This window comes from Sciurus carolinensis, chromosome 3 (assembly GCF_902686445.1).
Source record: "Sciurus carolinensis chromosome 3, mSciCar1.2, whole genome shotgun sequence".
Classification (NCBI taxonomy): domain Eukaryota; kingdom Metazoa; phylum Chordata; class Mammalia; order Rodentia; family Sciuridae; genus Sciurus; species Sciurus carolinensis.
In genome coordinates this window covers 35,074,958-35,095,228 of record NC_062215.1, presented here as the reverse complement: position 1 = coordinate 35,095,228, position 20,271 = coordinate 35,074,958, and the positions used below count along the sequence as shown (strand labels likewise).

Below are 20,271 nucleotides of genomic sequence, written 5' to 3'. Positions count from 1 at the left end.
AGGCTTGGACCCTCCCTGCTGGAGGCCATCAAGGCCAGTCTAGCCCCTGACATGGGTGTTGGTTACTGAGAAGAGAGCTTGGCCAAGACCCTAGGCTTACCTTCAGGACACCTTTGAACTGCCTCTCTTCAAGGTCAGAAGATGGGAGGGCAGCCAGGTGAAGGTGGGTATCCCATGAAACCTGCTGGGACCTCAGATGATAAGTCCTGATTGTGTTCCCTCTCTCCTCCCTAAGTGAATGGCGACAAGGAGAAGAGGTGGGTGAATGAAAAGGTGTGGAGCAGGGAGACTGATGCCAGTCCCAATCCCTCTTCCCTGGCCCACATTTTGAGAGACCCCAGGGAGACCTTGGAGGATTCAAGGAAACCCACTGAGCCAGGTGTGGTTTGAGGTGCAGTTTAATAGAACAGCTGTAAAAGGGTTGGGTTCACAGACAAGCAGGCCTTCCCACCCTCCTCCTGGGCGCCTGCCCACTTCACACACCCCATCCCACCTCTGGTGCCTGAGAATAGACTTAATCTTCAGTTCCCCCCATGAGATCACTTGGGCATGTGGGGAGAAGAGACCAGCATCACACTAGACTCTGAAGGCTGAGGAGATGGTCCCTCCTGCCTGGGCTCCTGAGGGGCAAGAAACCCTGAGCCAGAGTGAGGTGTTGTGGAAACACAGGAGGCCTGGGCATAGCCAGTGGCAGCTGCTGCAGGAGTGGTATATTGTCCCCATTTGGCTGCCCTGGAGACATTGACATGCCTGGCACGGCCTCCACCCCCAGCTAAGGTAGCATTTCAGTCAAAAGGGAAGAAGATGTCACCAGACTGCCTGTGTATACTGTCTGTGGCCTGGCTCTCTGGGGCTGGGAACAGAAGTTCTAGGAAGCATGAGTCCCTTTGTACCCACCCTGAGGCATGCTTGCTGCCAGGAGCTCTCAGCCATGCAGGGAACCAGCAGAGCACCTTAGAGTCAGGAGTCCTCCCTGGCCCAGCCCTTCCCCTCCACTGGGGTCAGAACAGCCGTGGCCTCCTCCAGTCAGGGAAAGTGGTGGGTGTAGGGCTGGACTTGCTGGCTGAGCTTGCAGGACAATCTGGTTATTCATCTGCTTGCAGTCAGGGCAACTCTTGGAGTATGTGGGGGAAGGGGAAGGATCAGAAAGCCCAGATAAGCTGGCCCCATGGCGGCTGCCACTGGAGCTCAGGTTATCAGAAAGGCCCTGGGCCTGGCCCCTGACTAATTGGGAAGGTTATAGACCCTGCCATAGCCAGTAATCAGCTGAAGTGTGAGCTGGACCCCAGGGCGGGGGACCTTACAGCCCCCTGGTCCCCTGGAGCAGTCAGCCTCCTACTTCTACAGATAACTCCAGGGCAGTCTCCACCCGCTCCCCAACAGTCCCAGCAGACCTTATGATAACATCACCTACAAGGTCATCAGAACTTGAATCTAATTGTGGCTGGACAGGGTGACCTTGAGGAAACCATGCAATCTCCCTGATTCTCGCAGCACTACTTGTTACAGTGGGCAAAGTAGACTCAGGCTGATGGGAGCTGAAGTGGCAAGTCAAAAGGAACAGCACTCATTGGGGTTGAGTTGAGAAAAAAAAAGCCAGTGGTCCCAAGGCAAATTCAGGCACACCGACACAAATAGTAGGGCCAGCTTCTCAGCAGGCATACAGAAGTCAAGTCAGGCAACTACCATTCTGCAACTGAGGTTGCTTTCTCAATGCTAATCTTTTATTTTTACAGATCAGAGAATCTGTAAACTACTACACTCTTTGGTCCCTGTTTTGCAGATGACAAGCCTGAGAAGGGCAAGGCTTTGACCAAGGCCAAGGAGTCACACAGCTAGTCAACTGACCCCTCTCTATACCATGTTACTTTGAATGTCCCAGCCTTACAGGGGCCCAACTCTGACCAGATCTCTCTGTCTTGTGCCCCCACATAATCTAGGACTTGTCTTACTAACCCCAATGCCTTACCCCTTCAAGCTTCCAGATCAGGGCTCCTGTATAACTGGGAAGGCAGCTCTCTCCTGCAGACCTAGACCTGGAAGCTCTAGGGACAAAGGGAGAGAGCATCCTTGTGTTCAAAGCAAGACCTGAGGAGGTTGGAGATCCTGGAGTGTCAGTGTGACCTTGCCCTATGAGCATAAGAAGGTCGCTTGGCAGCAATGTCATCACCACCTTCTAAGGAGTGACTTTGGGCTTGCTCTTTTACTGTCCCAGGATTCCTTTATGCTCTGCCACCAGTAGTCATGTGGCCTTGGGTGAATTACTGCATCCCTGGGCTTCAGGGTCCTCATCTGTAAAGGAAAGGGTGAGGGGAGAGGGGATCAGGAGCAATAGAACTGAAGCAGACGAAGAGAAACCTGCAGGTCAGAAAGGCAAAAGGGTGTTTGGAAGCAGGAGGCTGACGAGCCAGACCAGCCAGGTAGCTCATTGGCCGGCGCGGGGTGGGGAGGGCGGAGGCGGCGCAGCTGGAGCCCAGATTGTGTTGTACTACCCCCGAAGCTGCTCCAGAGAATCCCTACCCTGCTGCCAGCGAAAGCGAATCAAGAGCCTGGTGAGCGCTAGCTGACGAGCCCTGCCCCTCTGTCTCAGGTGGGCTCAGTCCCACGGGCCTAGGGGTTCCTTCCTGAGCTTCACCCACTCACTCAAGCCACTCAGAGGAATGCAGGTTCACGCCCCCGCGATCCCAGACACCCATACCCTTGCTAGTCCACGCACGTTCAAGACGCGCACCTCACTATTGCCGACCCCTGTGTCCTAAGCGGACCCCAGTGACCCGAAACTGCGGCCCAGAGCAGTAAGTAACCCGCAGATCCTAGGGTAACATGATCCCCCAAAACTCTGGGGAAGTCGCTTAAAGTCCAGCGGAGGCGCGGCCTGGATTTCAGGCCTCATATGCCTCAGGTGCAGAGCGACGCCCCTCGAGGGCCAGCCAGATCCATTTCGCCCCATAGCAGGCAGGCTGGGCCTCGCCTTAGCATCGGCCTGAAAGACAAGGGACCTGGGCCACACAGGCCGTGGCTACGGAGGCGCTTCCCAGGGCCTAAGGAGAGGAAGTGGTTCCGCAACCAGTGCTGGCACAAGACCGCAGCCACACCGCGACTAGAAGGGGGTCTAGCCGCCCGCTCTTCCCGCGTCCCCCGCCCCATCCCAGTCAGTTGGCCCGACTCTGCGCGGGGTAATTGGGGCGGGAGGGAGGCGACGGGCGGGCGGCGGCTCCAGAGAGACTGCGCGCCTGTCAGCCGCAATTTGTTTAAGTGGACGGGACAGGCCGGGCCGCTGCGGGATGGGGTCACCGAGGCCGCGGCCCACACCCCGGCCAGACCCGGGACCGCAGGGGAGCCCAGCTGGGCCGCTAAACCGGGCTGGCTGGCGCCAAGTCTCCTAGAGGCGCGGGTCTGGCGAAGAAGCCGTGGATGGGAACCAACTCCCGGCAGTGTCTTCATTCACCCCTACAGACGCGCGCGTTCTCTCTCTCTCTCTCTCTCTCTCTCTCTCTCTCTCTCTCTCTCTCTCTCTGGCTTTCTGTATATATCTATCTATCTATCTATCTAGATAGATAGATAGATATAGATATATCCTATCCCTTTCTTCCCCCCTTATCGATCTCTCCCTTTCTCTCTCTCTCTCTCTCTCTCTCTCTCTCTCTCTCTCTCTCTCACACACACACACACACACACACACACACAAGCACACATACCACGTCAAGACGGACGCACCGAGTAGCACCCCCAAAGCTTGTCATACCACACAGGCCACCCAAGCTTAGCCCGGGCACATTCATATACCCCAGGGCACCTAAGCGCTCGGTTATCCCAGGATCACGCCAGTGCCGTCTTGCACGCACGTCTGTCCCCTCTGCCACACGACCACACATCCTTCAGCATCCCCGCCATCCACTCCACGCGGGCTCATGCAAATTTACGCCCAATCACACGGACTGAGGGCTCCCGCAGGAACCCCTGCGATTTTGAGGATCAACCCGAGGGAGGTCCCAGCAGTGTTCCTTGACCGCAAGAAGTTACAGGGCCAAAAGACCGACGGACAGCCCAGCCAGGCTCATGACAGCAGCCCCAAACGGCCCTGGCTGCCCCCGCCCCCCGCGATTTCGTTGTTGCGGGAAAGGCCGAGAGTACTGACCGCGCGCAACAGGCCAGAGCCGCGAGGCCCTCGCCCGCCCGACGCCCGGGCCCAAGACCGCCTGGAAGAGGGGAGGGGCGGCCGAGCGCGCGTCCCCCGCCCGTCTGCGGGGCCCGGCCGATGCGAAGTGACAGGGGCCGGAGCTTTGTTGTGGAGCCTCGGCCGCCTGGCGCCAGCCGCCCCCGCCCGTGCCCTCCCCCTCCAGCCCCAGGCGGCCCGCGAGGCGCCCCCCGGGGCCTCTTAAAGAGACACGCACACTCGGCCCCCGGGACTCCCCCAGGGGCGCTGGTTCCTGGGAAGGGGAAGGGGGGCAGACACAGGAGGGGGAGGGGCGGAGCCGGAGCTAGGAGCCTGACTGCGCCGCTCCAGGGTCTTACTGGGCCGCCTCAGCGCCAGTGTTGGATGATCCAGGGATATTTCTATCTGGAGTGTTTGGCTTGGGGAGGAGGTTGGTCGCGGGGGGGTCGGTATAGAATCTTGAGAGCGGCTGCATCAGGACCTCCGGGTGATTGCCAGAGAGTGGGGCGGGGCAGACGGTAGGATCCCTGCCGGGCAAAAGAGCCTGTGACCGCTGCACAGCAGGTCCGTGGCTTGGTAGGTGAGATAGCGGTACCCAAGTGCAGCCGCTGCACCGTCACCACTGGATTTCTTGGGCAAATAACACAAGACTGCGTGTTTCAGATTCTCAGGTCCTCGGACCCCGGGACCAGTTACGAACTCAACCCAGAAAAATGTCCAAAATGCACACTTAGACGTACACGCATTCTCACAAGTACAAAAGTAGATGTTCACACGCGCGCACACACACATACGACTTTGCAAATGTTTTCACGGTTTCATAGGCCGGTGTCTAAGAAAGTTGCCCTGGCTATTATTTGGTCACCTCGCCGACCGCGCAAGTGTGTCCACACACATTCCTCCCTAAGGGGCTATATCCTAAGTTGGAGCCTATCCTAAGCTGCAATGGATCCCGCCCCAGATGCGTAGACTGAGCAGCTCATAGTCGAAGATTCACTATGGTAGAGAAGGTACTGAGAAAGGAAGGACCTAGCCAAGAAAGAGTTCGTGAAGAAAATCCTGTGGGGCTGGCACCCGCATGTGCGGGGCTTGAATAATTATGAGGGCCTCCGAGCTGGTTCAGAAAAGAAAAAGGTCGCAGAAGCCAAACCGCTCCTGCAGGTCCCAACCCCTCACTGCCCGGAGCGATCGGCCGTCACACTCCAATCTGAGCTTTCAGTGACAAGGTGCCCTGCGACGGGTACGCACAGTGGGCAAGCAGGCAGGCTGCCTGGGTCACTGTTGAATGTGGGATATACGCACCCACCATTCGGGCACAGGGCTGGTGAGAGCCGAACTCACTTGTATTGATTGTGCGAGGGGGGTGTCACCCGTGGCTACTGCATACTTCTTGTCTTCCAGAAAGAGACCTCCAGGAATCAGCCCAAGGGTCCATGCCAGAGTCGGATTTGAGGCACGTGTGTGGCCGCTTTACTCTCCCTGGCACACCTTGAGTTATGGCTCTCGGTGTGTACATAGGGCACCACACTGTGCGTCACACACACACACACACACACACACGCACGCACTCACGAGCGCGCGGGTACCGCAGTGAAAGGGGCGAATACTGGGGCTGCCAGAACACGGGAGACGAAAACTGATCGCGGAGGGGTGGGTTTCAGCCACAGGTGTTCAGACACCTCGACTCCCTCACGCATTACTCAGCACTCCTGAACTTGGGAGATCTGAGATTATGAAAGGCAGAAACAAACTATAGACAAGTGGCCGCGCGCGGAGAGAGAATGCCAGTATTCGGGAAGAGGGAGACTTGCGTCTCCAGTACCGGATGCGGCGAAAATTCGTTCGGACTTGGGTGGAGAATCTCAGGTCTAGGATCAGCCGGCGCGCTGCCACCCTGTGCTCAGAGGAAGGTGCGCTCACCGTCCTGGTCCCGAGGACACGCTCTCGCGGTCGCCGAGGACTCAGGGCTGGGTCGAGAACACTGGGCTGAATCCAGGATTCCCTGGAAATTCCAGGTTCCTCCTGAGTCTTCCTGTGAGTCGAGGCGCTAGCCAGGACGACTGCGCGTTTCCCCAGAGCAAGGCCGCGTCCCGCTCCCGCCCGGCGATTCCCATCAGGGTTTTGCCGTGGCTCCACTCACCGGCTCCCTCCACCTGGGTTCCGCTCCGAGACCAAAGCCGCCCGAACCTCCCGACTTGCCCGCCCACCGGCCTGGCTTTCCAGTGCCCGCAGCCTCCCTCCGGAGCGCAAGGACCGGGGCGGCGACCGGGAGCGGGGTCGGAGGCCAGGCTGGGGCGAGGCCAGAGTGGCGGGGCTTCCGGGCGCAAGAGAAGGAGGGCGCCCCCTCTCATCTCCGGGACGTGTCAATGCTTTGCACTTGGGGCCGACATGCGCCAGGGGTCCTTCCCTAAGGCCCTGGGACCCTGGCGCCCCCCGCCTCAGGCCCTTTCGGCGGGTCAGGTCGGCCCTCCACGCTTACCAGTCCGGGAGCAGGCAGACGCGGGCGCGGGCGGCCGGGTGGGGGCCAGGCCAGGGGGAGGGGTCTCGGGGCCCGCCGGCCCGTCATTGGTTAATATTTTATTCTGTTGACATGTTTTCTTACTGCTGAGGCTTCCGACACCTTCTCCCAGGCCCCCCCTCCCGGCCGGAGCTTGGCCTGAGCTGTCAAAACCCCGCCCCCGGAGACCCACAATTGGTCCAAAAAGCGTAAAATCAGCAATCAAGGGGGGCCTGGCTCGTTAGCGCAGGGGATCCGAGCAGGGCAGGACATGTGAGATAGTCACAGTTTTCCAGAGATCACGACAAGATCTAACCAGTCGCGCGTGGTCCCCGGCGCCGGAGCGGGCCAGCCCAGCCCAGCCCAGCACAGAGCCCCCTCCGCCCCCGCGCCCAGAGCCCCGCGCCCCTTGCGGAGCGCGGGACGGGGAGCCAGAAGGAGCCACTGCCGCGCCCGCCGCTCGGGCCGTCCGTCCTCCGCGCGCGCCGCCGCCCGGGCCGGGGGTCCGAGCTGCGCGCCCCCGGCCCCGGCCCCCGGGCGCCTGGGCCGGATGTCCCGATGAGAGAGCCGGCGCTGGCAGCCAGCGCCATGGCTTACCACCCGTTCCATGCGCCACGGCCCGCCGACTTCCCCATGTCCGCCTTCCTGGCGGCGGCGCAGCCTTCCTTCTTTCCTGCGCTCGCCCTGCCGCCCGGCGCGCTGGCCAAGCCTCTGCCGGACCCGGGCCTGGCGGGGGCGGCGGCCGCGGCCGCCGCGGCAGCAGCAGCGGCCGAGGCGGGGCTGCACGTCTCGGCGCTCGGCCCGCACCCGCCCGCGGCGCATCTGCGCTCTCTCAAGAGCCTGGAGCCGGAGGACGAAGTGGAGGACGACCCCAAGGTGACGCTGGAGGCTAAAGAGCTGTGGGACCAGTTCCACAAGCTGGGCACGGAGATGGTCATCACCAAGTCCGGGAGGTAGGGAGGCCAGAGGGCCGGCGGGCTGGCGGGCGGGCTGGGATACCCGACAGCACCCACCAGCACCACCTAATCCTCGTTCGCTCTCGGCTCCTGGCTCCAGCGAGGCTCTACGCTTCGCTCCACAAAGTTGACTTTTTCCTCGTTTGGTACTGGAGCGATTTTTTTTTTTTTAAATAAAATACTCAAACATACTCGAATGAAATAAAACGAAAACATGCGCCTAAAGAATAGTCCCGGAGGTTTTGAGTCTGAAAACTAAGGAGAGCCGGCAGCTTGGCCCTGGCAGGTCTCTTCTGCCTTACGGGCTCTCTTTTCTGCCACTGAGTCGGTCTCAACTCCAGGGAGAGGCAGCGGTTTGTGGACTCTCAGCTTGACTCTGGAGTCCGCAGTGGGACTCGCATCTCGCTAGCACCAGGCCGACGCTTGTTTCCAGCAGCAAGCCCCAGGACCGCTGAGCCCGTGATCTAACCCTCTAGGAGTCTTGTCCTGGTCCTGGAGCTCAGAGCTAGGGAAGCTCCTTTCGCCCAGGATTTAAAGCCAGAAGAAAGCCACAATTTCTAATTCTACCCTTCCACTCCGCCACTGAGAATTCAGGCCTCAGGCTCACCCTCTTCCCCCGAACTGCCGGTCAAGATCCCTGATCAGGGCTGTAACCTAGTGCCCCAAACAAATACCTTTTGAATATATTTCAAAGAGGTTCGAATTTATTTCTGGGAGCTTCTGTCCCAAGTGTGAATTTACCCTGAACAAATTTCAGGAAGATTCGGGAGAAGGGAGTGCATTTCTAGAAGGCCTAGATTTCTTTCCTGGCCAACGACCTTCAACTCAGAACAGAGAGAAAGAGGGTCTTCAGATCTGAGTACGGGGTTGAGGGAAGACCTTATAAGAGAGAATCTGACTGGCAGAAATGTTATCTCCCAGGGGTAACAACCACAGTTTGGGTCTCTCGGCCACTGGTAGAGGGCAGAGCAGCCACAACAGGGAAACAGATGGGCAACCTTCAAATAGGGGTGTTATGGGTTGGAGAAGTAAAGGGGGGAAGGGTCCTGGGACACCATCAGCCAGATCCCAATAGCATTTCCCCCTTCCCTCCCTCCGAGGCGGATGTTCCCCCCCTTCAAGGTGCGAGTCAGCGGTCTGGACAAGAAGGCCAAGTACATCCTGCTGATGGACATTGTGGCTGCTGATGATTGTCGCTATAAGTTTCACAATTCACGCTGGATGGTGGCAGGCAAAGCTGACCCAGAGATGCCCAAACGCATGTACATTCACCCAGACAGCCCGGCCACAGGGGAGCAGTGGATGGCCAAGCCTGTGGCCTTCCACAAACTGAAGCTGACCAACAACATCTCGGACAAGCATGGTTTCGTGAGTGAGACTGAAAGGGGATGGGGTTAAGAAACTGAGCACTTGCATTGCAGCTAGAAGAGTAGAGGGAGGAGGCAGAATTGGGGTGGGGGAAAGCCTAGCCAACCCCCCAGAGTGCCCCCAGGAACACATTACTGCACTGTACCTAGGAAGACTGGGCCTGAGCTTCAAGGGCTCGGCTGTACAAGCTGGGGAACAGCCGGTCCTTAGCAGGTTGTCTCCAGGATACTCCCAATCCCAACTCTCTTCAGGCCTTGGAGTCCCTTCCCAAGTTGAGTCAAGCTGGAGGCAGGTTCCCTAGAGACTGGGGTAAGCAAGGATGATCCTAGGGAAGTCACCCTGCTATTGGCCTGTAGATGCTGAGCCTGGAAGACCTGCCGGTGACCTGCACCAGTCCTTCACCCTTCCCTAAGACTAGGGAATTTTAAAGTTAAACCAGACCCCCTAGGAGCCTCCTTGAGGCCATCCCCCAGCCCCCTCACAAGCAGATATCCAGCCAGGAAGAAAGGGTGACGGGGTCTCTCCATTTCTGCCTGAGCCAAGGTTCCAGCAAATGGCCTGGAAGGGGGTTCTATGGGGCAAAAGGGGAGTGCCCATTCTGAGGCAGGGCAGTTGGTGAGCCCCCACCCGCCAGGAATCCTCTTTCCATGGGATTTCTAGGGCTTAGCAAGAGAGGTTAAGAGCAGAGTTGGGTTCCCCGCCACCCCCCACCCCCCGCCTGCTTTGTTTTATTTCTGCTTCCAATCAGGGAAAAAATATTAATGGAGAGAGAAGCTATGAGGAAAAAAATGTAAGAAAATAAAAGAAAGGAAATACAGGCAAGAAAAAAAAAAAAAAAAAAAAGGAGACAGTGGAGGGTGGGCAGAACCGAGAGTCAGAGAGGTGGAGAGGAAGAACAGATCAGAGAGAAGAAAAGCTTGGGCCAAGGGCTGGGAGTGCTGGTTGACCCGCGACCTCCCCGCAGACTATCTTGAACTCCATGCACAAGTACCAACCGCGCTTCCACATCGTGCGAGCCAACGACATCCTGAAGCTGCCCTACAGTACCTTCCGCACCTATGTGTTTCCTGAGACCGACTTCATTGCTGTCACTGCCTACCAGAACGACAAGGTGCGGAGGTGATGGGAGAGGGGAACCCAGGCCCTCACCACGCCCGTAACCCGCGCGAGCTCCAACCCTCCATTCACACCCACGCGCAGCCGGGAACAGCAGCTGCGAGTGCTCACTGTCCACTCCTGAGCGCCGAGCATCGAATCTCTCGCATCCCTAAGTGCAGCACCCACAGAAAACCCCCAGGCCCCCTCTCAAACCCAGGACGCGTACACACAAGCTCCCCTGGGGCGCACGAACAGCTGGGCGCTCGTTCGTTCGGGTGGAGATGTTTACTTAGCAATTAGCAGAGACTCCTGGCCCCGCGCTGACATTTTTACATTTTATTCGTTTATGTCTTGGCTCAGAGATGGGAATTTAAGTGAAAAGCGGGAGCCCCAGGCAATCTGCTCAAGCTCTACCAATGCTAGGAACTCAGGACCCAGTTTTCACTCTCAGAGTCAGAGGGTGGGACAGGTGACACAGCCCCGGAAGCACCCCTGGCTACTACCCAGAATCGGTCCAGGCCCCAGACCCCTTGGAAGATGCTGAGAGAATTTTCTTTCTACTTGCTACCTTTCTACCATCTCCAGCTAGTGGAGCAAAGCATCACCCTCACTAGGCCTGTGCCCATGTGCACTGCTGTAGGGTGAACTAGTGTCCCAGCGATCGCAAGGGTCGTTTAGTCTTTGTGAACCAGGGTGTTCGCCTGGTTATGCTTCACCATTTGGGTGCCTTGGATATAGATGGAAGCACGTGAATTCGTTTGCTTCTGTGGGCACTTGTTTGTTCTGTGTATGCTTGCATGTGCGCAGGCTGGTGAGTGTGATGCTTTGTCTTTGCCTGTACCTGAGGACTTGCGTGTGAGTTGCTGTGTCTGTGTGCGCCTGCTCAGGTGCGGAATATTTTAACCTGCGTGACCGCACGGGCTTGTTTGCTTGCTTGGGCCAATTTCAACTCTGTGCGTACAGCTTTGGGCCTGTGTGAGCAGGCTGAGGGATTATTTCCTGAATAGATTTTTCTTTCTTTCTTTCTTTCTTTCTTTTTTTTTTTTTTTTTTTTTTTTTTTTTTTGAGGAGCCAAGACCTAGTAGCTTTCCTCGATGCCTGCCTGCTGGCTTAACCTCGGGCATCCCATACAGGTGGGCGGGCACCAAATCCCCTGGTCTCCACTCTGCGGCTGGGAGTCGCTGACCTCGGGGTGCACCTGGCCAGACTGAAAGTGCCAGATCTTGACCTAGCACTACCTCCTCGGTCCCGCAGATTACACAACTGAAGATCGACAACAACCCGTTTGCCAAGGGCTTCAGGGACACAGGGAACGGCCGGCGGGAGAAAAGGTGAGGGATGAGCCCAACAGCCTAAGGCGGGTGCCCAGGGCAGCAGGAGGGATGTGCTCCTGGCTGACCCACTCCCTCGGTACTCCCTCAGGAAGCAACTGACGCTGCCTACTTTGCGCTTGTATGAGGAGCACTGCAAGCCGGAGCGCGACGGCGCCGAGTCAGATGCCTCATCCTGCGACCCTCCACCTGTGCGGGAACCACCGCCCTCTCCCGGTGCTGCGCCCAGTCCCCTGCGCCTGCACCGGGCCCGAGGTGAGGGGAAGGTGGTTGGTCCTGGGATAGGGAGAGGGAGCAGGGAAGCGACCCCTTAGGTCACCAATCTGGCCCTTTGCTCAGGATTTGGAGATGTGTCAGCGATGTGTCTGGGATAGGGCTTCCAGCTTGGGACGCCCCTGTTTGGTCGGTCCCTGGTAGCCAAAACAGTCGGCTGAATTCCCGAGTTTGGTCCCTTGTGGACTGTGTGACTTTAAGACAGTAAGTTTTTCCCCATTTCGTTTACTGTAAAGATGGGATCTTGGATTAGGTGACCTGTAGCTGCCCCTTGCCTCACCCTAGAAGCTTCTGCGACTCGACCTCCCCAAGAGCTGGCCATTCCAAGTCTACCCGACGAGTCCCAGACACCGGGAGAGGGCTTTGCGTCTGTCTCCATCTGGGTCCCTGTAACCCCGCCTGCCCTCTCTCCCCGCAGTCGAAGAGAAGTCGTGCGCGGCAGACAGCGACCCAGAGCCTGAACGGCTAAATGAGGAGCGCGCCGGGGCGGCGCTAGGCCGCAGCCCGGTTCGGGACAGCACCAGCCCCTCTCGCTTGACCGAACCTGAACGCGCCCGGGAGCGGCGCAGTCCGGAGAGGGGCAAGGAACCGTCGGAGAGCGGCGGGGACGGCCCGTTCGGTCTGAGGAACCTAGAGAAGGAGCGCGCAGAAGCCCGGCGGAAGGACGAGGGACGCAAGGAGGCGAGCGAGGGAAAAGAACCTGGCTTGGCGCCACTGGTGGTGCAGACAGACAGTGCGTCCCCCCTGGGCGCCGGACACCTACCCGGCCTGGCCTTCTCCAGCCACTTGCACGGGCAGCAGTTCTTTGGGCCGCTGGGAGCCGGCCAACCGCTCTTTCTGCACCCAGGACAGTTTGCCATGGGCCCCGGCGCCTTCTCCGCCATGGGCATGGGTCACCTGCTGGCCTCGGTGGCAGGCAGCGGCGGCAATGGAGGAGGCGCTGGGCCTGGCACAGCCGCGGGGCTGGACGCAGGCGGGCTGGGTCCCGCGGCCAGCGCAGCAAGCACCGCCGCGCCCTTCCCATTCCACCTCTCCCAGCACATGCTGGCATCTCAGGTAAGGCGGGTGATCTAGCGGCAGCGCGAGGAAGGGAGGGGAAGCGTGCTGCGCGGCTGAGGAAGGCAGAGGGCTTTTGAGGGATGCCTTAGGCTCTCAGACCCACCAGGAGACCAGAACCCCTTACAGGAGATAATCAGTTCAGCTGTGGCACCTAAATTCGGAGGTGTAGGTCTAGGATCTGGACAGGGCGCTGCTTCTGACTTCCATATGTCCTTGGTCAAGTCCCTTGCCCTGAGTCTGTTTCCTTCCCTTTAACTCCACAGAGTGAGGGGGTCTGTCAAGACTCCTGACTCTGGCAGACTGTGGTTGTCCCTAACTTTTGTATAATCCACTCTTCCACCCTCAGAAAAGTTTCTTGGGAAGACCTTTGGCTCACTATCTGCCCTGAAAGGCTATGATAGATGGACAAAGGGAAGAGGAAATTTTGCATTATTTTTTGGACAGTTGACTACCAAAATGACCCACTTTCCAGATATCTCTGGCCCCTTTCAAGCCCTCTAGGAAGTCCTCTGCACTGGTGAAGGACAGGACTGGTCTTTCCCCTACCTTGAGTCCCCCTGCTCTCCTAACCACATCTCAGGGAAGAGGGGTACTCAGTTCCCCAGAGCCCCATTGAAATTCTGGGCTCCCCAGAGACAGTTTATGAAAATGTGGCCAGCGGCACAAAAAGGAGATCTAATGGGGATGGCGGCCTCTTTGGTTACTTGGGTGGAATATTCCCTGTGGAAAGATTTGGAATCTCTTCATTCATTTTCTTCCCTCTGAGGTTTCTGGCAAATTGAACCCTTGAGATCGTATCTCAAGGGAAGGAAAATAGGAGTTCAGGTCTGAGAAAGCTCCTTTGGTTCAGAAGCAAATATTTTTTAAAGTTAGGGAGGGGTTCTGAAGTGAGTTTTAAACAGAGCTCAGCATCAGATTGTGTAGTGTTTGAGGCATCAATATCACATGGTCTCCAGGCTGGAGGGAAACCTCTGGAGAACGGAGTCCAAGGCCTGGGGGGTTAATCTGCCCGGATGGTTCTCTTTGTGAACATCTACCCAGACAAACTCTGGTGATGATCATGGGCATTGTGGAGGTCATGGGGAAGCCAGGGCTCCTAGTCACAGCCTGGTCAACAGGTGCAAAGCCAGGGTGAGAGTACCCAGCACTCAGGAGGCATCAGCTGATACAATTGCTGGTAGATAAGTTCCCAGGCCAGTGCAATGGGTCCCAGCTGTCAGATAGAGTCAAATCCTGGGGAGATCTGAAACTTCCTTCCCTCCTCCCAACTTGAGATGCCAGATCTGAAATGCCCAATGGGGCTTAACCCTCTCAGGAAAGGCATTTTCTCCCTCCCAACTAAGCTGCTTCTTTCCTTCTCCCTGTTTGAGCCAGGACTCAGGCTTTCCCAGAGCCCAGCACAGTTAGCCCCCAGCCCTCCTCCCCATATCCACACACTCTGGGGAGAGAGCCATTCTCTCAAAGGTCAGATAATCCAAAAGTCAGGCCTCATGAGTTCAGGGGCATTTGTCCAGGGTTTTCTGGCCTCTCTGCTATCCACAGGCAAAGACTTTGCATTCTTTCCTCAGCTGCCACTGAGGTGTTGCCAGTTCTTTGTGGAACATTCAGGCCAGTTTATGAACTAGTTGGCACTTATGCCCTGCCCCTCGCCAGTGCAGGAGACTGACTCCTGGGCAGGTGAGCAATCGGGAGACTTTACAAAGCCTCCCCCACCCTCCGTTCCCTCAGGCCTATGGAGCAGGCAGACAGAGGAGGGGTGGGAAGGATGCTGCTCTAAATGAGCAGAACTTCCCAAGACAGCCACAGCTGCCTGCTTGCCACCTGGCCCTGTGCCTGCCCGTTTTCCTCCCTCTAGGTCTTTGCTCATGCTAGTTCAGCCACCAGGGATGTCCTTTTCCTTACCCCTACTGTAACGAGGAGCATAGAGCTTGATTGTGCCAGGCCTTTGCATCATAACCTAGATGATGGGCACACCACCTGGGTTTGGCCATGGGCACACTGGCTTATGTCTACCTGTGGTTACAGTTTTGTGAGTTTTGGTTTTATATCCTGAAACACGGGGGCAAAGATTGCTGTTGTATCCAGGTCACCCTCAGAAACACCTCAGGCAGGCTGTCTAACCCTTGTCTCCTTTTTCTTTCAGGGAATCCCAATGCCCACTTTCGGAGGCCTCTTCCCCTATCCCTACACCTACATGGCGGCGGCTGCCGCAGCCGCCTCAGCTTTGCCGGCTACCAGTGCTGCGGCTGCCGCCGCTGCGGCAGCTGGTTCCCTATCCCGAAGTCCGTTCCTGGGTGGTGCCCGGCCCCGCCTGCGATTCAGCCCCTACCAGATCCCGGTCACCATTCCGCCTAGCACTAGTCTCCTCACCACGGGGCTGGCGGCTGAGGGTTCCAAGGCTGCAGGTGGCAACAGCCGGGAGCCCAGTCCTCTGCCCGAGCTGGCTCTCCGAAAAGTGGGGGGTTCGTCCCGCGGTGCCCTGTCACCCAGCGGCTCAGCCAAGGAGGCCGCCAGTGAACTGCAGAGCATCCAGAGACTGGTGAGTGGGCTGGAGAGCCAGCGAGCCCTCTCCCCCGGCCGGGAGTCGCCCAAGTGAGGGGGCTGCCCCCTTGCTCCGCTGCCACGCAGGCCTCCAGGGCTGCCTGCCCCTGCTGCTTGGGACGTGTACAGCACAGAATGGGTATTTATTTAAATAAAGGAGCAAAAGTGGGCTGCAGCAGCCAGAATGGAGCCTCGTCTGGCAAGCCGGGGTCTGGGACACTTTCCTGGGCCTCCGCAAGGAATCAGGCTGCCCGAACAGAGTCACTTCGGAGCCACTCTGGACCCAGTCCAGATCTGCTCCAGCGTCAAGGTGGCATCAGTGGGCTTCTCCGCTCTTCCAGCACAGTGGAGCAGGCCTCATCGTTGGCCCAGCGGTCCATTCCACAAGCCAGGAAGTGTGCCAGGTGCGGGAGCTTCGGAGGGCATCCCAGGGCCCCTGGCTTTGGGCCTGTACCTCGTAAGAAACCGGGATGGGAGATGCTGAAGCCAGTAAAGACTGAAGTCAGTGTAGACTTGAGCTGGAAGGGGCCCTGTCCTTTTAGTCCTCCCACCTCTTCCCCCCACCCAAGAGACAGGCGCCCCTCCCACTCCTGGGTCAGTGGAGGGAGTGGCACTTCTGCCTTGAGTCCCCAGGGAAAAAAGATATTTATGAAATAAATGGTAATTTGTGTAAATAAGCTTTAAGGTTCCCAGAATATGCAAATTGGTATTAATTTATTCAAAGGTGTACATTGCTGTGTACAGATAGAGATTAACTCATAGCATTTAAATTTTTTTTCATTTTACATGAGCATCTATATTGTACAGGGCGGGAGGGGTCCTTGGCTGCTGGAGAAGGCCCCCAAGCCCCAGAGGAGGCCCCACCCCGCCGGCCCCTCGGCCCCTCCGCCCGGGCTTTGTTTGCCCAGCCCGCGGGCTCCACCTCAGGTTTTCACTTTTCTCTCTGGAGCGAGAACGAAACGACAAAAACGCGAGAAAACAATAAAACGCTACAATGCGAAGTGAACGGGGCTGTGCGCTCTGTGGGCCGCGCGGGGCTGGGGCGCTGCAAGAGCGTTAAGGAGGTACCAGAGGCTGGGGCAAAGGCCGAGCGCCTCTAGTTGGGCGGCAGCTGCACCCCGGGGACCAAAGCACCACTGGGTGGTGTACCCAGCCGCGAAGCCGGGCGGCGCCGGGGCGCGGGCTGGGCCAGGAGGCGCCGCGCCGCCTCGCGCCCCCCACGGTCCCCAGTGCGTTCGCGTCCCAGGCCCGCGGCCGCGCTCCCTCTGCTGGCCACCCGCCGTCTGACTGCCGTTCGGGCCGCTGGGTGCCTGGAACCTGAGCATTGGAGCCTGACCAAGCGCGGCGGAGCGGCCTGGCCTCCCGACTTCCTTTCTGGGGCACCTAAGTGGAAACGCATCCTTGTTCAACGCTTCTGGGTGGGCGGGCTGGGGAAAGGGCCCTTCCTGATCCCTCTCCACCTTCGAGGAGGGGCTTGGCCGTGTCCCCTCCATACCGCGGACCCTAGAATTCTTTCCCTTCTCTCTGCCTTCAGAACTTCAAAGAAAAATATTCGGTGTCAGGGCTGTTAAATAGAGTGGCAGCTTGGCATAAAAGTTTTCCTTGTAATTCATCCAAATCCTCGGGGGACTTGAGGTGTGTGGGTCATAGGCTTTTCCCTTTCTTGCCTCAGTTCCCCCTGTATAATGATGGGCTTGGCTGGGATCTTTCTGGAGATCCTTCTGGATCACTCTCCATTAGCCTGGTCCTTCTCCGGCATCCCACTCCGGTAAGGACATGTCTCCCTCTCCCACCCCTTCTCTTCACGCAGCTAGCAGGTGTCCTCAGCCCAAAGCCCTGGCAATGGGGCTGAGAAAGGGGTGGGAGATGGGTGACCACACTGGGCTTGGGGGTCACTAAGCACCCCACTACCTTCCCAGTTCCTCTTTAAGCCTTAGGGAATCTCACTTTTTTGGTCATACTGGTGATTGAATCCAAGGGTGCTCTAGCGCTGCTATGTCCCCAGTCCTTTTTATTTTAAAAATTTTGATACAAATTTTTGCTGAGTTGCTCAGGCTGGCTTGAATTTGAGATCCTCCTGTCTTAGCCTCTTGGAGTAGCTGGGATTACAGGCGTAGACCACCGCGACCCACCAAACCTTAGGATTCCTTGGCGCCCTGAACACTAGGAAGGGAATGCTGGCTTCCTAGGGACATCAGAGATGGTGACCTGAAGGAAGGGTGAAGGTGAAATTGACAATTTCAGGGCCTCCAAATGCCCAGAACATCTTCATGGGCTAACCCAACTTGTGAGGAAAGAGAATCACGTCCACCTCTTCCAGGAAGGGAACTGCTCCAGCTGTGCTAAATTGGGGGTGGGGGGCGGAGGAATAGGGGGCTTGGTCAGTGCACGAGGGGGAGGACACAGAGGACTGTTCAACTCCCGAAGGGTGGGTTCCGGTATCGGTGGTCTCTGACCTGCTGGAGGGACCATGAGGCAGGGTGTTAGAAGAATCAGGCCGGAAGAGGGAAGCCCCTTTTCTAGCTCAAATAGGATCTCTCGTGAACTGTGTGTTTATTCGAGGTTGCTTTGAACTAAAGCACCTCTAAAATTCGTAGAGCAGGGGCGGCATGGCTTCTAGCGGCTTCCCACTTTTAGCGTGACTAGTGACTTCTCGAAGGAGGGCTGGGAGTTGACTAGCCGCTCTACGGCGATCTGCGGTTAGGGCTGCTGACACTAGGGGGCAGCACCCACCCGAGGCCTTGGGCAAGGCCGCGGGCGGAGCAGGGAACCCTAGGGGGCTGGCTGAGAAGGCGAGGCGGGGCGGGGCGGGGCGGGGCGGGGCGGGGCGGCCCTGTGCTGCTGCACAGTCGTTGCTGTAGCAACCGGGTGGGGCGGTGGTGTTTCAGAGCTGCGAGAGAGTCGTCCCCGCCCCCTGCCTCCTGCTGCACACGTCCTCTCCCCTAGTCGCCCACCCAGCGCTCCGCTGGGCCCCAGCTGGGAGTCTGAGTGCGGCTACAGGAACCCGCAGCCGGCGGCGGGGCCTTGTCCCAGACAAAGGCCAGGCCACTCCCAGGCCCAATTAAGCCACCCGCCTCCCCAGTCTCCCAGCCCTCATTGTCCCTGGGGTCGCCAATTAGCCCAGGCGCCCCGCGTACCCGCTGCTCCGGTGCCCCGAGGCCTACTTAACCCTTCAGGGCCTGCCGCTAGGGGCCCTGGACAGCAAAGCCGCCAGCGGTCGGGCGTGTGTAGAGAGCGTGTGTGGGAGTGATGGGGATTGAGGGGTCGAGTGAGGCCTGTTGCTGACCTCGCATGTCGCCTTGGGACTCTGTGTTGGAAGTATGGGGGTTTGAGGGGATTGTGAGTGTTGGTGTCGGACTGTGTGTCTCACCGGAGATCTCGGGACTTCGGTTGTGGGTGCGAGGGCTCCATGAGACCCCTAGCGTCTCAACTACAGGGCTCCTCAGTCCTAGGGGACTTCATTTCCTCTTCGGTTAACTTGAGTCTTCAATCCTTCAGACCATCCCTTTCCCGCCTTCCCTGCTGGTGCAGAGATCCGGAACCTTGGCGGCCTGGCCCTGCCCTCCCAAAGGGCGCAGACCTGGGGTCCACCTCCCCAGGTGGAACTCGCGCGCACTCCCGGGGACCGAGGGCGCGTTCAGAGTCGCTTACCCCAGGACATCCGCAGGCTAACGCCCGGGTTCAAAGCTCCGATCCCCTTTTGCCGGGTATAGGATTTTAGTTTTAAACCGAAGTTTAAACCCCCAGCCCGCTTTCCTCCACTTTGGGAACGACCCCAACTCCAATTCCGCTTCCTCCGGGTTTCCCTATCTTTGACCCCCAAATTCGGAGCACCAGCCGGGTAGGCAGGGTCCGGCAAAGGGCGGAGCGCTAGGTGGTTTAAGGAATAAGCAACAACTGAGAGGAAGAGAGGCGAGCTCCGGCCCCGAAACTAGAGCGAAGGGAAGGCTCTGGATCCTCCGGGCACTTTCTCGGGAGTGCAAATTGGTCGCTGTGCACTGAAAGTGTTGGTGCCTCTGAGCAAGTTAGGACTGTTTGCCTTCGAAATTACTTTCGGGCTGTCCGAAGTCGCAAGTCCGTTCCACCTTATTTTAGGGGGCGGACCAGAAGCCACTCTCGAAGTTTGGGGTTCCAAGAATCGGCATCCAACTTTTTTTTTTTTTTTAAAGAACCACCGGGGAGAGTGCCACCCAGGAATCCTCCCGGTCCGCAGACTGCGGCAACTCCCCATGTGCCCACGAGATGGCGCTCCAGACCAGGGGCCGGGCAGTGACTCCGCAGCCCGCCCCTCGGGCTCGAGCCTCAGGTGGACTGAGAACCCGGGTGGGATCTGCAGAGGGACAGAGCCACCGACAGGAGTGTATCCAGGCCCAGATCCCCCGCAGAGGCAGCCGAGGGACCGAGGGGCTCCGTTTTGGGGCAGTGGACACATGGACTGGAGGACGCGAGGCTCCGGCTGGGGACCCTCTCCTTGAGACGGTCCTGCAATGCCAACTCCCGAACCTTCAAGGCCTGGCTGCAAACAACGACCCTTCGCTTTCTCTATGCCCATTTGAGCGAGGGCCCTTCCCAGCCCTCGCACCGCAGGGAGGCCACCTGATTTCTGCGAGACTGTGGGCTGGGATCTGCGGGCACCAGACGTCGGCTCTGGTCTGGGAGAGGCGGCCCACTTGGGCTTGGAGGGTGGTTGGAAGGTTGAAGCTGCTTGGAGCGGTACTGGAATGGGCCGGGATCCAGTGCTCCTGGGCGGAAAGGTCCGTCTCTGCTCCTACCTCAGTTTCCTCACCGCCCCACCCTCTTCCGGGTTGAATGCTGGGGTGTGCAGGACACACACAGGACCCCAGATATGCAGGATAGGCCCCCCGAAGGTGCACACCTGAGGTCCTGTCTGTGCCCGTCCCCACCCCACCGGTCCCAGAGACCTAGGAGGAAGCTTTGGGTCTGCATTTTTCTCCCTGGAGGTGGTGGGGAATGAGGAGTGCTTGTGGGTCG

At 58.3% G+C, this 20,271-nt stretch overlaps 1 protein-coding gene across 2 annotated transcripts; it reads left to right on the top strand.

Annotated features, from left to right (window-relative positions):
* The first annotated feature begins 6,920 nt into the window (after positions 1–6,920).
* On the top strand, positions 6,921–16,299 carry Tbx2 (T-box transcription factor 2). 2 transcript variants are annotated; one of them, XM_047542963.1, is made up of 8 exons: positions 6,921–7,606; positions 8,710–8,977; positions 9,942–10,088; positions 11,330–11,406; positions 11,498–11,661; positions 12,098–12,735; positions 14,882–15,277; positions 15,621–16,299. In XM_047542963.1, exons 1-8 carry the CDS (start codon positions 7,212–7,214, stop codon positions 15,738–15,740), a joined length of 2,205 nt encoding a protein of 734 aa, XP_047398919.1. In that variant the 5' UTR covers positions 6,921–7,211; the 3' UTR covers positions 15,741–16,299. The 2 variants fall into 2 exon arrangements, with proteins under 2 accessions (XP_047398919.1, XP_047398920.1); XM_047542964.1 differs by having other exon boundaries at positions 6,923–7,606; positions 14,882–16,299.
* The last annotated feature ends 3,972 nt before the right edge of the window (positions 16,300–20,271 follow it).

What these genes read in the sequence shown, in the direction of transcription:
- Tbx2 (XM_047542963.1), top strand. Translation starts at nt 7,212, where the DNA reads ATGAGAGAGCCGGCGCTGGCAGCCAGCGCCATGGCTTACCACCCGTTC. An exon ending in AACGGCCGGCGGGAGAAAAG is followed by an intron (nt 11,407 to 11,497) that starts GTGAGGGATGAG and finishes GTACTCCCTCAG; the next exon opens with GAAGCAACTGACGCTGCCTA. An exon ending in TGCAGAGCATCCAGAGACTG is followed by an intron (nt 15,278 to 15,620) that starts GTGAGTGGGCTG and finishes CCGCTCTTCCAG; the next exon opens with CACAGTGGAGCAGGCCTCAT.